The sequence below is a fragment of the Neofelis nebulosa genome, chromosome 9, assembly GCF_028018385.1.
Source record: "Neofelis nebulosa isolate mNeoNeb1 chromosome 9, mNeoNeb1.pri, whole genome shotgun sequence".
NCBI classification, from domain to species: domain Eukaryota; kingdom Metazoa; phylum Chordata; class Mammalia; order Carnivora; family Felidae; genus Neofelis; species Neofelis nebulosa.
This window is the reverse complement of record NC_080790.1, coordinates 50,847,130-50,862,757: the sequence shown is the minus strand read 5'-3', so window position 1 is coordinate 50,862,757 and position 15,628 is coordinate 50,847,130. Positions and strand designations below refer to the sequence as shown.

The 15,628-nt window shown below is 37.6% G+C and overlaps 1 protein-coding gene and 1 pseudogene across 6 annotated transcripts in view; both read left to right on the top strand.

Annotated features, from left to right (window-relative positions):
• Positions 1–15,313, top strand: part of LOC131484911 (single-stranded DNA-binding protein, mitochondrial-like) — a 236,788-nt pseudogene extending 221,475 nt beyond the window's left edge.
• Positions 1–15,628, top strand: part of ALMS1 (ALMS1 centrosome and basal body associated protein) — a 228,863-nt gene that overhangs the window by 23,045 nt on the left and 190,190 nt on the right. For all 6 annotated transcript variants that reach the window (XM_058683687.1, XM_058683688.1, XM_058683686.1 and 3 more), the window contains 2 exons: positions 9,622–9,817; positions 15,322–15,439. In XM_058683687.1, coding sequence (XP_058539670.1) covers positions 9,622–9,817; positions 15,322–15,439 — 314 coding nt within the window. The remainder of the gene's footprint in view (positions 1–9,621; positions 9,818–15,321; positions 15,440–15,628) is intronic.

Below are 15,628 nucleotides of genomic sequence, written 5' to 3'. Positions count from 1 at the left end.
GGGGTTAAAAGAAACCTTAACAGAAAATGCATAGCACTCAGGGCCATTAAATGGAAGGGGGATTGCAGTGGATTAAATTGTGTGCCCCCAAATGTGTTGAAGTCCTAATCCCCAGTACATTAGAATGTGTCCTTATTTGGAAATGGGGTGATTGCAGATATAACTTAGATGAGATCATACTGGAGTAGGGTGGACCCTTAATCCAATATGACTGTTACAAGAGACAAGAACAGTATGCGAAGAGAGAGACGCCCAGGTAGAAGTTGGCCCTGTGAAGACAGAGGCAGAAGTTGGAGATACACTTGCACAAGCCAAGGAATGCCTGGGGTTACCAGAGGGTAGAAGAGGTAAGGAAAGATCCTCCCCTAGAGGCTTTGGGTGGAGCATGACCCTGCCAACCCTTGGTTTCAGACTGCCAGCCTCTAGAACTGTGAGAGAATAATGTTGTTTTGAGCCGTCCAGTTTGTGTAACTTTGTTATGGCAGCCCTAGGAAATGAATATAGGGATATACCCCCAAATAGTTTAATATTCTCTGAGGACATGTTTATGGTAGAGCATGGTTTAAAAATATCCTACTTTTTGTTCCTGTCTTATGAAATCTATGCCATGAAAAACATACATACACAACGGATAGGTCCTGTAGCTCTTCATTTCTGCCTTTATGCCTGGATTCCTTAGCATAGCTGGAGCATTATGCCACTTTCTAATTTCCTCTGCTCTTTTCTCCTTTTTATTCTGCTCATTCATCTTTATTGCTCTTGTCTAAGTTAGTTTTCATTATTCATTAAAACTATAGCTCTTGCTACACTGTTCTCAGTTTCTTTCACTTCAGCTTCCATTACTCATGTAGTGCCTAAAACTCTTGGATCTTTGATCTAACCTGCAGTGATCTTTTCCTACATTCCTCCTCCTAAACCTCTCTTACCTCCATTAGGTTACTCATCTCATGTCACAGTCTAGACCATGTCACCTCCAGCAACTTGAGTACAAATGTCTCATCCTCTCTTCTCCTCCAACTGCTGTTTGATTTAATATTCTGCTCCCTGTTAAATGAAATTTTTAAGAGTTTTCTCTCCATTTCCTGCTATGTTAACCTCATTGATGTATAATTTAATATAGTAAACTTCACTCTTAGGTATACAGTTTGATGAGGTTTCACAAATATATACAGTCATATAACCACTATCACATTTGAGATGTACAAGATAGCCATCACCTCAAAAAAGTTCCCTTGTGCCACATTGTAATCAGTTATCTCCCCCATCCTTAGTCCTTGGCAACCACTGATCTGATTTCTGTCCCTATAGTTTTGCCTTTTCAGAATTACAGTGTATAGACTTTTGAATCTGGCTTCTTTCACTTAGCACATGCTTTTAAGATTTATCCATATTGTTGTATGAATCAGTAGTTCTTTTTAATTTTATATTGCTGAGGAGTATTCCATACAGGTATAGGTTTTTGGGTAGACAAATGGTTTTATTTCTCTTGGGTAGATAACTTAGGATTGGGATTGCTGGCTGGTAAAGTAATTGTATGTTTAATGTTATAAGAAAGTGCTAAACTATTTTCCAAAGTGGTTGTGTCATTTTGCTTTCCCCCACAGTGTGTGAGAGTTCTAGTTGATTTGTGTCCTTGCCAGCTCTTGGTATTAGTATGTGTGTACGTATATATGTATGTGTGTATATATTTTAATTTAAATTCAAGTTAGTTAACATATGGTGTAGTATTGGTTTCAGGAGTAGAAATTAGTGATTCATCACTTATGTACGACACCCAGTGCTCATCCTAACAAGTGCCCTCCTTGATATCCATCATCACCCATGTAGCACATCACCACCCCCCACACCCTGCCACCTTCACTCCAGCAACCCTCAGTTTGTTGTCTGTGTTTAATAGTCTCTTATGGCTTGCCTTCCTCTCTGTTTTTTTTTTTTAATGTTTATTTATTTAAAAAAAAATTTTTTTTTAACCTTTATTTATTTTTGAGACAGAGAGAGACAGAGCATGAATGGGGGAGGGTCAAAGATAGAGGGAGACACAGAATCTGAAACAGGCTCCAGGCTCTGAGCAGTCAGCACAGAGCCTGACGCGGGGCTTGAACTCACGGACCGCGAGATCATGACCTGAGCTGAAGTTGGACGCTTAACCGACTGAGCCACCCAGGCGCTCCTAATGTTTATTTATTTTTGAGAGAGAGAGAGAGAGAGAGAGAGAGAGAGAGAGAGAGAGACTGAGCATGAGCAGGGGAGGGGCAGAGAGAGAGGAGACACAGAATCTGAAGCAGGCTCCAGGCTCTGAGCTGTCAGCACAGAGCCTGATGCGGGGCTCGAACTCACAAACTGTGAGATCATGACCTGAGCCGAAGTCTGATGCTTAACCAACTGAGCCACCCAGGCGCCCCAGCCTTCCTCTCTGTTTTTATCTTATTTTATTTTTCCTTCCCTTCCCCCATGTTCATCTGTTTTGTTAAATTCTACATATGACCGAAGTTATACGATATTAGTCTTTCTCTGACGTATTTCACTCAACATAATACACTGTAGTTCCATCCACGTTGTTGCAAATGGCAAGATTTCATTCTTTTTCATCACCAAGTAGTATTCCATTGTGTGTGTGTGTGTGTGTGTGTGTGTGTGTGTGTGTGTGTGTATACCAGACACTCCATATCTTCTTTATCCATGCATCAGATGATGGACGTTTGGGCTTTTTCCATAACTTGGCTATTGTTGATAGCACTGCCATATCAACAAAATTGGGGTGCATATGCCCTTTGAATTAGCGTTTTTATATCCTTTGGATAAATACCTAGTAGTGCAGTTTCTGGGTTATAGAGCAGTTCTATTTTTTTTTTTTTTTTAATTTTTTTTTTTTCAACGTTTTTTATTTATTTTTGGGACAGAGAGAGACAGAGCATGAACGGGGGAGGGGCAGAGAGAGAGGGAGACACAGAATCGGAAACAGGCTCCAGGCTCTGAGCCATCAGCCCAGAGCCTGACGCGGGGCTCGAACTCACAGACCGCGAGATCGTGACCTGGCTGAAGTCGGACGCTTAACCGACTGCGCCACCCAGGTGCCCTAGAGCAGTTCTATTTTTAATTTTTTGAGGAACTTCCATACTGTTTTCCAGAGTGGCTGCGCCAGTTTTTTTGTTTCAAAAATTTTTTGGCCATTCTAGATGTACTATGGTATCTCATTGTGGTTTTAATATGCATTTTCCTAATGACTAATGATATTGTGCATCTTTCTGTGTGTTATTTGCCACCCATGTTTCTTCTTTAACATAGGGTCTTTTAAGATCACTTCCCTTTTTTTAATGGCTGATTTGTTCCACTTTTTGAATTTGGGAATTCTTTATAAATTCTAGATGCAGGACCTTTATCAAACATGTTTTGCAAGTATTTTCTCCCACTTTATGGTTTTTTCTCCAAATTCTATGTATTTTTTAAGCGCAGAAGCTTCAATTTTGATGAAGTTGGTGTATTGATTTTGTTTTTTTTTATGGTTTATACTTCTTGTGTTCTGAGAAATACTGGTCTAATCCTATGTCACAAAGATTTTTTCCTGTCTGTTTTCCAGCACAAGATTTCTCAGCCTTGGCCCTTTTGACATTTTGGGCCAGATGGTTCCTTATTGTGCGGGGCTGTCCTGAATGTTGTAAGGTGTTTAGCAGCATCCTTGACCTTTCCCCATTAGACATCAATAATATTTCTCCATGTTATAACCATGAAAAATGTCTCCAAAAATTGCCAAGTGTCCCATGGTAGAGGGGAGAGGGTGGTGTCAAAATTTTACTGAGTTGAGAACCATGGTTTCTGAAGTTTTATAGTTCTAGCCTTTATATTTATATGTATGATCCATTTTGAGTTGGTTTTTGTATGTGATGTGAAGGATCCAGCTTCATTTTTTTACATATGAAAATCTAATTGTCATTCCACCACTGTTTGCTGTGAATATGGTCTTTTTCTCTAGTGCTTACTTGGCATCTTAATCAAAAATGGATTTGGGGCGCCTGGGTGGCTCAGTCGGTTGGGTGTCCGACTTTGGCTCAGGTCATGATCTCACGGTCCCTGAGTTCGAGCCCTGTGTCGGGCTCTGTGCTGACAGCTCAGAGCCTGGAGCCTGCTTCAGATTCTGTGTCTCCCTCTCTCTCTGCCCCTCCCCTGCTCAAGCTCTGTCTCTGTCTCTCTTAAAAATAAAAATAAACCAAAAAAAAAAAAATTAAAAACAGATTGACTGTATATGTTGGTCTATTTCTGGACTCTCTATTCCATTGATTTATATGTCTGTTATGTTAATCCCACATTCTTAATTATTGTACTGTCTTGAAATCAGGTGGTGTGAGTTCTCCCCCTTTGTTCCTCTTTTGAAAAATGGTTTTGTTTATGCTAGGTTTTTTAAATTTCTATATAAATTTTAGAATCAGGTTGGTTATTAAAAAAAACCTCGAATTTTGATTAAGATTGCTTTGAGTCTGTACATCAATTTGTAGAGAATTGACATCTTAATAATATTTGAGTTCTCTAATCCACAAACACAGCAGTTCTTTTAGTTTTAGTTAGGTGTTTAATTTTTTTCATTAGTGTTTTGTTGTTTTCGGCATACCCAGCTTAACACATGTTTGTGTTACACTTACTTTTTTTTTTAAACATTGTTTTTATTGAAGGGTAATTTTACTGATGTTTTTAAAAATTTCAATTTCCTCATTGCAAGTATATAGAAATATAAATGACTTTTTATATTGACCTTTTATCCTGTGACCTTGTTAATCACATTTACTGGTTTTAGTAGTAGGTCTTTTGTGGATTTTTAAAAGTAATTTCAACTATATTTTTTTCCTTTTAAGTATATATGCCTTATGTCACTGGTTATCTACTTATTATTTTACTTAATCTCCTTTGTGTTCTGACCTCAACTCAGTGAAAGCAAGTTTTGCCAACATTTGTATAACTGAATACAGTGAGCACTTTTCTGTCCTCATCTTAGGTACAATAAATAGCATTTGACACTGTTAACCATTGCATAACTTAATTAAAATTATTTCCTTTCTTAGCTTCTACCAGTTTTCTTTCTACTCTTCTGCTATTCTATTTCCTTTGTTGCTTTATCTTCAGACAGAGAGACAGAGCACAAGCGGGGGAGGGGCAGAAAGAAGGGGAAACATGGAATTCAAAGTAGGCTCCAGGCCCTGAGCTGTCAGCACAGAGCCCAATATGGAACTTGAACTGTGAGATCATGACCTGAGCTGTAATCAAGAGTTGGATGCTCAACTGAGTCACCCAGGTGCCCTGAAAAAATATTTTTTTAATTTTTTTTTTTTTTTTTGAGCTAGAGAGAGAAGCCAGCGGTGGGGGTTGGGGGGGACGCAGAGAGAGAGGGAGACATAGGATCTGAAGCAGGCTCTAAGCTCTGAGTGTCAGCACAGAGCCCAGTGTAGGGCTTGAACCCACGAACTGTGAGATCATGATCTGAGCCGAAGCTGGATGCTTAACTGAGTCACCCAGGTGCCCTAGAAAAAATTTTTTTTGACACAGTGTTTTTAAAATTTCAAAATAGAACACTTTAAAGTGCATATGGAGTGCATATTTGGCGACAGATTCCATCACTCCCTAATTCCAGGTGGATTTACTCATTTCTGTTACCTCCCTCGCCCTGTATACATTTGAGTTTTTGACTTTTGCTTGAAGTGTTGGGATGTTTTGATTCTCATCTAGATCTGGGGGTTTAAATATACCTGTATGCTTAAAAATCCCAAATTTGTATCTCTAATTTTCATTTCCCCCTCAAAATTTGTTTATATTCTGCTTATTTGTTATCCCTACTCATATCTGTCAAAAACATTAGGGATTTGAGGGTCTTTTTATATTGATCAAAAAGGTATAACACAAGCAATCATTGTGTGGTAGAAACATAACAACAGAGTATACAGAAGCTTGTGATGACCACTGGATGTTGTAGGTAAGTGTTGAATCACTAAATTGTACACCTGAAACTAGTATTACATTGTATATTAACTAAGTGGAATTTAAAAACAAACAAACAAAAAAATCCGAAATATGCAGAAAGGAAAGGAATGTAGAAGAGGGATGTTTTAAAATTTTATTTTATGATGGGAAATTATAAGTACGTTTGGGGAGAGGTATGAATTAGTATAGAGGGAAAATGGATGAAGAAAAGCAGGAGAATAATTATAGGAAGGCAATCGTCGAAAAGAATGAAGGGGTGCCTGGGAGGCTCAGTCGGTTCTGTGTCCAACTCTTGATTTTGGGTCATTATCAGGATCTCACAGTTTGTGAGCCTGAGCCCTGCATTGGGTTCTGCGCTGACAGCATAGAGCCTGCTTGGGATTCTCTCTCTCCTCTCTCTCTGCCCCTCTGGCACTTGCACTTTCTTTCTCTCAGAATAAATAAACTTTAAAAAAGAAAAAAAGAATGGAATAAGATGGGAAGGTTGGTGACAGACTTCTTTTAAGTCACAAAATGAAAATGGGGTTGTAGATCTGGTGGTAGGAAGATAAGGAAGTTCCATCTCAAGCCGTTCACTTAATTGAAGTCGATGAGGTCATCATTTGAAAATGAGGAAGAAGGAGAGTTCAGTTCTGAGGAGAGACTCAGCTGACGTTACCTTTAGAATCTGTCTTTAGCAAGTCAGTTCACTGGGAAAATACAGTAGGATTTCCAGGCAACGCTGAGTGCCCTTGAGGTTTAATGTCATCAATTTAAAGGACAAACCATCTGGGTTTGTGCTTTACTCAGCAGTGTGCTGCTGCTTGGATTCAAATAAGGAGAAGGTTCAACTAGAATTGAGCTTTTGCCAGGCAAATAGGATGGTGGGAGAAAAGGGCAGGAAAGTTAAAGATGTTTGCAAGGCAGTGGTTATGAGGATGATATGAAGATGACTGTGAACTCTCAGAGTGGTAAAGAGGAAAATACAGCTAAGAAAGGAATTATAAAAAGTGTAAATGTGGTAGGATAGTTGTTTTAATGAGGTTAAAGAATTACCGAAGTGGAGCTAGAGTAGAGTAAGAGATCTGAGGAGGCCAGAGTGTGGGCGGGAGAACAAACAGATACCTCGCGTATAGGAGTGAGGAATAAACTATGGGACCAGGCTCAAACCAGGCTCAAGGAGGCTGAGAGATAAGTTAGGGATTAGAGATTTTGCTGTAGTGAGAGTCACACAATGACTAGAATTCCCCTGCTTTAAAACCCTTCTTTGGCCCACTATGTTCTATAGAATGGAGTATTCTCAAAAGAAAAAATTTAAAGTTAAATGCCTTTTCTTTTTAAGTATTAAAAACATGTTTCCAGCAGTGATTTGGTGCTCTAGGTTGGTCGAATTTATTCAGCATGGAAGGGATTGAGATAGTTTGGAATGCTAAAGGTCTGTTACATAATCCCATAAACCACAGATGAGTAGTGTTAATATTTTGGAATCTTAGGCCTTAATGTTTTTTTGCTGCATATATTTATATAATTGATAATAGGTAGTGGATAGTTGTGTATCTTTTTTTTAACATACTAAAAGAGCTTTTTATTAATGAATTTTAAATAATGGAAATAACTTCAAAGATGAAAGTGTTGTTTGAGAAAATCATTCTAAATTATAATACATCTTCTTTTTGTAGATTCTAGGTCATTTGGGAGTGAAAACATTTATATTCTCTTTAAAAAACATTTGAATTGGTCAAGAAAGAAGAGTCCAGTAACAGACTATTTACAAAATCATGAAAATCAATAGATTATGTATCCAAGTATGTAGATTGCCATGATATAATGTCATTTTCTCATTTTCAAACAAATAAATAAATAAATAAATATCAAATGAGTTTATTATTTGACCAAAGATTTTAGATAAAGGGTGAACAACTATAGGAAGAGGAAACATAGTAAAAAGGAAAACAAATAAATTTAGAAAATATAATAAAATTGCTAAATTCAAGATAAAAACAATGGCTACATTTCTGAAAAATCCAGTCAAGAGAAAAAGCCCTAATGAAATAAGCTTAATACAAATGTATTAAAGCTTATAGAGTTGGACTAGTACTACTAAAGAGGTAACTGAGAAAGTTAAAATAATACCAGCTATCAAAAAGGTTTCTGGACCTAATAGGTTCACTGGTGAAATATTTTCTATTTTTAAAGAAAGTTTAATTTCCTTGTATAAAATAAATATAGAACGAAATTATAGAACAAGGTTAGAAAACAAAGCAAGGCATTCTAAAATCCTGATTAAGACTATATATGAGTGAAAATGTTAAAGACCAGACTAGCAAATATGATTAAAAGTCTGATCTACCACTGCCAAGTAACCAATGTTGCAATAGAAAAAAATTTGTTGCAATATGTTATCAGACTTAATTGGAAAAAAAAGATACTATAATATACTTTGATCAAAGTTGAGCTCATTCCTAATCAGATTAATTAAATATGAAAATAAAAGTGTACTTTCATAGCCTGATAGGAAGAATATCTTTATTAACCAATACCAAATTTAAAAGGAAAATGCCGCTAAAATTGTTTGCTATTAGTCTTTAATTCAGCATTGCTACTTAGTATAGTATGGTCTGTGGATTGGTGCCAATCCATGAATTGGTTGTTACTGGTCTGTCAAGAGATAAGTACAAGAATATAAAAGAAGTAGGGAAAACTGTTCCCTCCCATATATATTTTGAGAAGCGTTGCTCTCAATCATGCCTCTATTGTAAGAGTAAGCATTTGAAAGAGACACATGTATCATTATTCATGGATGATGTGATGATGTTATATAATGAGAAGAGCCAAGAGTCCTCCAGAAACCAGCATAGCTAATTAAGAATTCAGTAAAGTGGTCACATATAGAGCATCTTGTAGCTTTTTTTCAGTTTTGTGATCAAATGGTAAGATTTCATCATGTAGAACCAAATGTATTTATTGTTTTAATGATGAGAACTGTTAAAGAATAGCAGAAATGCCAGTGATATAACATGTTAAAAGATGGGTAGTAATGGGAAAAAGGTCTAATGTAGTTAATACTGTGAAAAACATACAGAAAGAACAGTTTTAATTTTTCCAAACATTGTGATGAGAATGTCATCATATAGGAGCTGTATGCTACATGAGTGGATATTTAAAGCTAAATATTATATCTGTTTTTTAATATTTAGTTTTGAGAGAGAGAGAGAGAGAGCACGCGCACATGAGCGGGGGAGGGGCAGATTGAGGGACACAGAGGATCCGAAGCAGCTCTGCACTGACAGCAGCAAGCCCGATGTAGGGCTTGAACTCACAAACTGCAAGATCATGACCTGAGCCGAGGTTGGATGCTCACCTGACTGAGCTACCCAGGGGCCCCTCTTTTATTTTTTTTAATGCATGTTTATTTTTGAGAGAGAGAAAGAGAGACAGTGCAAGCAGGGGAGGGGCAGAGAGAGAGGGAGACACAGAATCCGAAGCAGGTTCTAGGCTCCGAGCTGTCATCACAGAGCCCAACGTGGGGCTCGAACTCACGAACTGCGAGATCATGACCTGAGCTGAAGTCGGACACTTAACCAACTGAGCCACCCAGGTGCCCCAAATCTAAATATTAACGTATATGGTAACTCAGTTAATTACTTAGCATATTTTCCTTCAAAATTATTGTTTTAGAGAACAGAATCTTGGCATTGTCTTCCTCAAGAGATGGATTCTTCCCACACTTTGGATACAACCCACACCAGTTTTAATATCAGAGAGGAAAGGACCAAAGTGACAGGCTTCCCCTCTCTGGAGGAAGGTATATTGACCCAAGCGGAAAATCAAGTAAAGGAACCCAAGAGAGATCTCTTATGTTCACCGCTGCTAGGTAATGCCTCTTTATTTTTAACTAGTAGTAATACTTCAAATTTGTAAAAATACTTTCGGGGGGGGGCGCCTACAGGTCCTGTATCTAAACCTTTCTTGAGTTGAGGAGCTTTATAGAGCCATCTTCAAGGGTATTAGCTTATTTCTGGTTTTCTACACCGGCCAGCTGGACTAGTTATGTTAAATGTGCACTCTCCCCTCATTTTGTTATGTTCTATTCCTCACAGAAGGCAGAAAGGTGATCATTTCCTCTCTAGTGGGTATACCTCCTCAGCCCAGAATTTGTGGATTTTTCCTTGGGGTAAACTGTGTATTATCCTTTGACAACTTCTCTCAACAATGGAGACTCCATGATCCTTAAAAAAGCAAATGTTTATGTTTACCTCATTAGATACCTAGGAGTACTTAAGGCATATGTTATTCTCAGTTTTCAGACCCCCAAATTAAGATAAAAAGGTTAAATGACTTGTTTGAGGTAGATCTTATTGGTTTCTTCCATTTAATATGGAACTGACTTATTAGCTCTTTACAGAGGTAATTTTTTTTTTAAGTCTGTTTATTTTGAGAGAGTATGTGGGGAAGGAGCAGATAAAGAGGGAGAGAGAGAATCCCACGCAGGCTCTGTGCTGTCAGTGTGAAACCTGACGTGAAGCTTGGTCCCACAACCCTGGGATCATGATGTGAGCCAAAACCAAGAGTTGGATGCTTAACTGATTGAGCCACCTAGGTGCCCTTTACAAAAGGTAAACTTTAAATGCTTTTCAAATCATAAAGGTAGGAGGTAGAATTGTACTATTACTACTTTGGGTCAGAAGAATGTTTAACGAGTATGGTAATTTAAATTTTTTCATGCCTAAATGATATTCAGACAAACATTATTTTCTTCTTCCTGCTTTATTCAGGTTTTTTTTCAAAATTTGAGAAAAATGCATCAATCACATATTTTAAAATTAGCCTTTGACAGGGGAATGAGATTTAACCATGATGTTGTCTTGTCAGAGTTTTGTAGAGGAGCACAAATAGGAGTTAGTTCAGCAAGTTCTTTTCAAACATAAGCCAAGGCTATCCAGATCAAAATATTGGCGCCGGTGTATTTTATGATGTGGATCATCAAAGTCAGTTTTAGTTTCACATTTTAAGAAAGATGTTGACAGCATTAGAATTCCTTTGTGAGAAGAGATGAGTATGACTGTGGATGAAAGAAGACTTTGCTATGATCAGGTGTTTGAAGCACTGTCAAGCTAAAGAGGAAGGAACTTACCGTTCATTCATTCATTCGTTGAACAAATATCTAAGTGCCTGTGGTGTGTTTGATGCTAGGGGTATATAGATGAAAGCTACTTCTACTTATGGGAAGACAGTTTAGTAAACAGAAAAATAAGAGTATCATGGGATGAGTATTAGAATGGTCTAGAGCACGGGTCTGATTTTGTACCTTCTGTGAGCTAAGAATAGTTTTTGTATTTTTATTTTATTTATTTATTTATTTATTTATTTATTTATTTATTTATTTTATTTAATTTTTTATTTTTAAAAATTTATGTCCAAATTAGTTAGCATATAGTGAAACCATGATTTCAGGAGTAGATTCCTTAATGCCCCTTACCCATTTAATAGTTTTTGTGTTTTTAAAAGTTTGTAAAAACAAAAAGAAGTATGTGTGATAGAGACCACATGTGACCAAGAAAGTCTAAAATATTTATTAGTTGGCCTTTTATTAAAAACATTTGCTAATTCCTAGTCAAGAGGTTAAAATGAGAATACATAACTTATAGGGAAGCTGTTTTCAATTTGATATAAGAAAGAACTTTTTAATAGTGCCATTTAATAATGGAAAGACTATATAACAATAAAGTGAGCTTTATGTCACTGTAAAATGTCAAGCAGAATTCTCCAATAGAATTTCAGCATTGGGTAGGAGACTTTATGATGTGGCTTCTAAAATGTTTTGTGGGTAGAGTTTTGTAACTCTAGCTTGTGATTTATTGTAGAAAGTAGAACATCTTTAATTGTAGCAGATCCGTGGATCTGATAGCTAGAGGAAATTTCATCATTGCTGTTTTGTTACAACGGTCATGAATACAGTCATTGAGGGGTGTATTGGTCTCACCAGTGGCAAATGTCATGATGACTGGTGCCAGAACAGTTAGATGTCTTAAAAAAGAGTGATCTGGGATGCCTGGGTGGCGCAGTCGGTTAAGCAACTGACTTCAGCTCAGGTCATGATCTCACGGTTTGTGGGTTTGAGCATCACGTCGGGCTCTGGGCTGACAGCTCAGAGCCTGGAGCCTGCTTTGGATTCTGTGTCTCCCTCTCTCTCTGCCCCTCCCCCACTTGTGCTTGGTCTCTGTCTCTCTCTCAAAAATAAATAAAATGTAAAAGAAAAAAAAAAAAGAGTGATCCAAGCCATCAGTAGTTGTCTAAATGTGAGGAAATGTGGGGTCTTTGTTAAAAACCTTCAGGATTCTTAGAGGGGTAAAGGACTTCTGTTACAAAGGTTTAAGAACGAGCCTCTAAACCAGGGTCAAAGAGGAATTATACCAGTAGTTCTTGGTAGTAAAGGTTATTGTTATCATTCTGCTTCTCAGTTAAAAAAACTTTATTTATTTTGAGAGAGAGAGAGAGAGACCGGGAAAGAATCCTGAGCAGGGTCCATGCTGTTAGCGCAGAGCCTGATGAACTCATGAACTGTGAGATCATGACCTGAGCTGAAATCAAGAGTCGGGTGCTTAACTGGCAAAGCCACCCAGGTGCCTCTGCTTCTTATTTTTAATAAATTCATTCAGTAAATAAATAATTCTATTTTGAGTGCCTACTAAGTATAGCAAATACTTTGCTAGGCACTGAGGATATAGCTGTGAATAAAGTGGATGTGGAGTTGACAACGTAGGTGGGAAGCAGGCAGGCCAAAGATGAAAACAAGAGTATGACAGTTATGATAGGGAAGGTGTACAATGTGGTATTATAGGTATTCTGAAGTCAAGAAAGTATACTGTAGCAACAGTATTATATTCATGGTGAAAGAACAGTTGAGTTTTAACAAAATATCATGTATCCAGTTAAATTAATATTAGATACAGTGCATTAGATAAATGTTGGTTTTATAGTTTTATTTCTTTTTTTTTTTAATTTAATTTTATTTATTTTTTTAATGTTTATTTATTTTTGAGACAGAGAGAGACAGAGCATGAACGGGGGAGGGGCAGAGAGAGAGGGAGACACAGAATTGGAAGCAGGCTCCAGGCTCTGAGCCATCAGCCCAGAGCCCGACGCGGGGCTCGAACTCATGGACTGTGAGATCGTGACCTGAGCTGAAGTCGGACGCTCAACTGACTGAGCCACCCAGGCGCCCCTATAGTTTTATTTCTACTAAAACTTTATTCTTGTTTTATAGTTATATAAATGCTATAAAAAATAAGGAGTTTATACCTATTTTGTACATATTTAAGCACATTTAATAACAATTGTTTAAGTTGACCTTCAGAAATCCACAAGAATTATTTTTCCTTTTTTTAAAAAAAATTGTTTTTAAGCAGGGGAGGTGCAGAGAGAGAGAGGGAGAGAGAGAGAATCCAAAGCAGGCTCCGCTCTGTCAGCACAGAGCCTGATGCGGGCTTGAACTCATGAACTGGGAGGTCATGACCTGAGCGGAAACCAAGAGCCAGACGCTTAACTGACTGAGCCACCCAGGCACCCCAAGAATTATTTTTCTTTTGAATCAACAGTTCTCAAACTTTTTGGTCATAAGACTCCTTTACATACTTTAAAATTATTGAGGACTTCAAAGAGCTTTTGTTTATGTAGGTTATTGGTATTTTCCCATATTAGAAATTAAAACTGAGAAATTTCTGAAATATTTATTAACTCATTATAAAATAACAGCTCCATTGCCGCATATGTGTTAAATTACATATTTTTTTAGAAAAATAACTTTTCTGGGGTGCTTGGGTGGCTCAGTCGGTTAAGCATCTGACTTCGGCTCAGGTCATGATCTCACGGTCTGTGAGTTCGAGCCCCCCGCGTCGGGCTCTGTGCTGACAGCTCAGAGTCTGGAGCCTGCTTCCGATTCTGTGTCTCCCTCTCTCTCTGACCCTCCCCCGTTCATGCTCTGTCTCTCTCTGTCTCAAAAACAAATAAGCATTAAAAAAAAAAAAAAAAAGAAAAATAACTTTTCTAAAACAAAAATATTTAGAAGAGTAACATTGTTTTACTTAAAACCCCTGTAATATTTGACCTCATGGAAGTCAGGTAGATTCTGATACCTGCTTCTGCATTCAATATATTGCTATATCATAGATAATGTAGCTTCTGGAAAATTCTACAGTACCTTTGTGAGAGAATGAGAGTGAATAAGGCGAATGACATCTAAATATTATATTGAATGTAATTTTGACTCTAGGCACCTCCTAAGAATATTTTTGGGATGCCCAGGAACCTGTGGACTACACTTTGTTATAAGATGGAAAGAAACACTTGTAATGGATAAGGGTACTTGCTAAGAAATTAGAGTATTTAGGGCTAGTTTGGGCTAGAGCATCCAGTGAGGGAGGAGGGAGCCACAAGTTCTTTGCTAAGTGGGAAGACCAAAGAGTAGGTTGTAGGAAAAACAAATAGAAGTCATGTTTTGGAGACCTGTATTACAGATATTTCATCAGTTTGTAAGATGTGAGTTTGAAGTAGCTAGCAGCTTGGTTCTTGAAAGATCTCTGAAGCGTGTGCAACTCCTTGGGCAAGTGGGTCAGGACCCCGTCATGAGACAGGTGGAAGGGAAAAACTCGGTCACGATATTTTCTCTAGCAATGAATGAGATGTGGCGGTCAGGGGAGAGTGAAGTATACCAAATGGGTGATGTCAGTCAAAAGATGACATGGCACAGAATATCAGTATTCTGACCAGGCCTCAGAGATGTGGCATATCGGTATGTGAAAAAGGGGTCCTGCATCTATGTGGAAGGGAAAGTTGACTATGGTGAATACACAGATAAAAAGAATGTGAGGCGACAAGTGACAACAATCATAGCTGATAATATTATATTTCTGAGCGACCAGACCAAAGAAAAGGCATAGAATGGACGATTCTTCTTTGGCCATTGTTTGGTACAGTCTCATTTCCAAATCAAGTGTAGTCTTACAGTTCCTAAGGACAAGAATTAAAATATTCTTTATAGATATAAAAAAAAGAAATTAGAGTGTTTAGGTTCAGTTCTCACTCTGACACTTAAGTTATTTGTGGACAAATTAATATTTCTTAAATTTTGTAATCATGTTTCCTCATCTGCGTGATGGGTATAATAATACCTATCCTTCAAGGTTTTTTTTAAATGTACTTTAAGTGCTGGGACCTTTTCAGGCTATGAATAAATGGTAGTTGCTGCTGCTGCTATGTTACCATTCTGATGCTTATAGAAACTTCCAGATGGTGGCATATTTAGGTTCTTTATTACATGGGTAAGCTAAGAAATTAACTTTCAGCATTCACAACATTTTTATACTTCAAACTTTGCAGTCATACAAGACAACTTTGCTTCTCCTGGTTTGCCTTTGCTGACATGTTTGACACAAGATCAAGAGTTTGGGTCTGATTCCTTATTTCAACAAAGTGAACTAGATTTTGCACCTCTGAGGTAGGATGGTTTATTTTTTTATTTGCATGTAAGCTTTTTACTCTTTCTTTTCTTATTTTAAGTTGTTGCTAATATAAATGACTTCAGGCTAAGGTGAGACTTTGGAGTGGGGTTAGATATTCTGAGCACACACTCTGAAGGTAACAAGGCCCTAGGTTAAGACATGATGCATGTTAATTTGGTATAGTA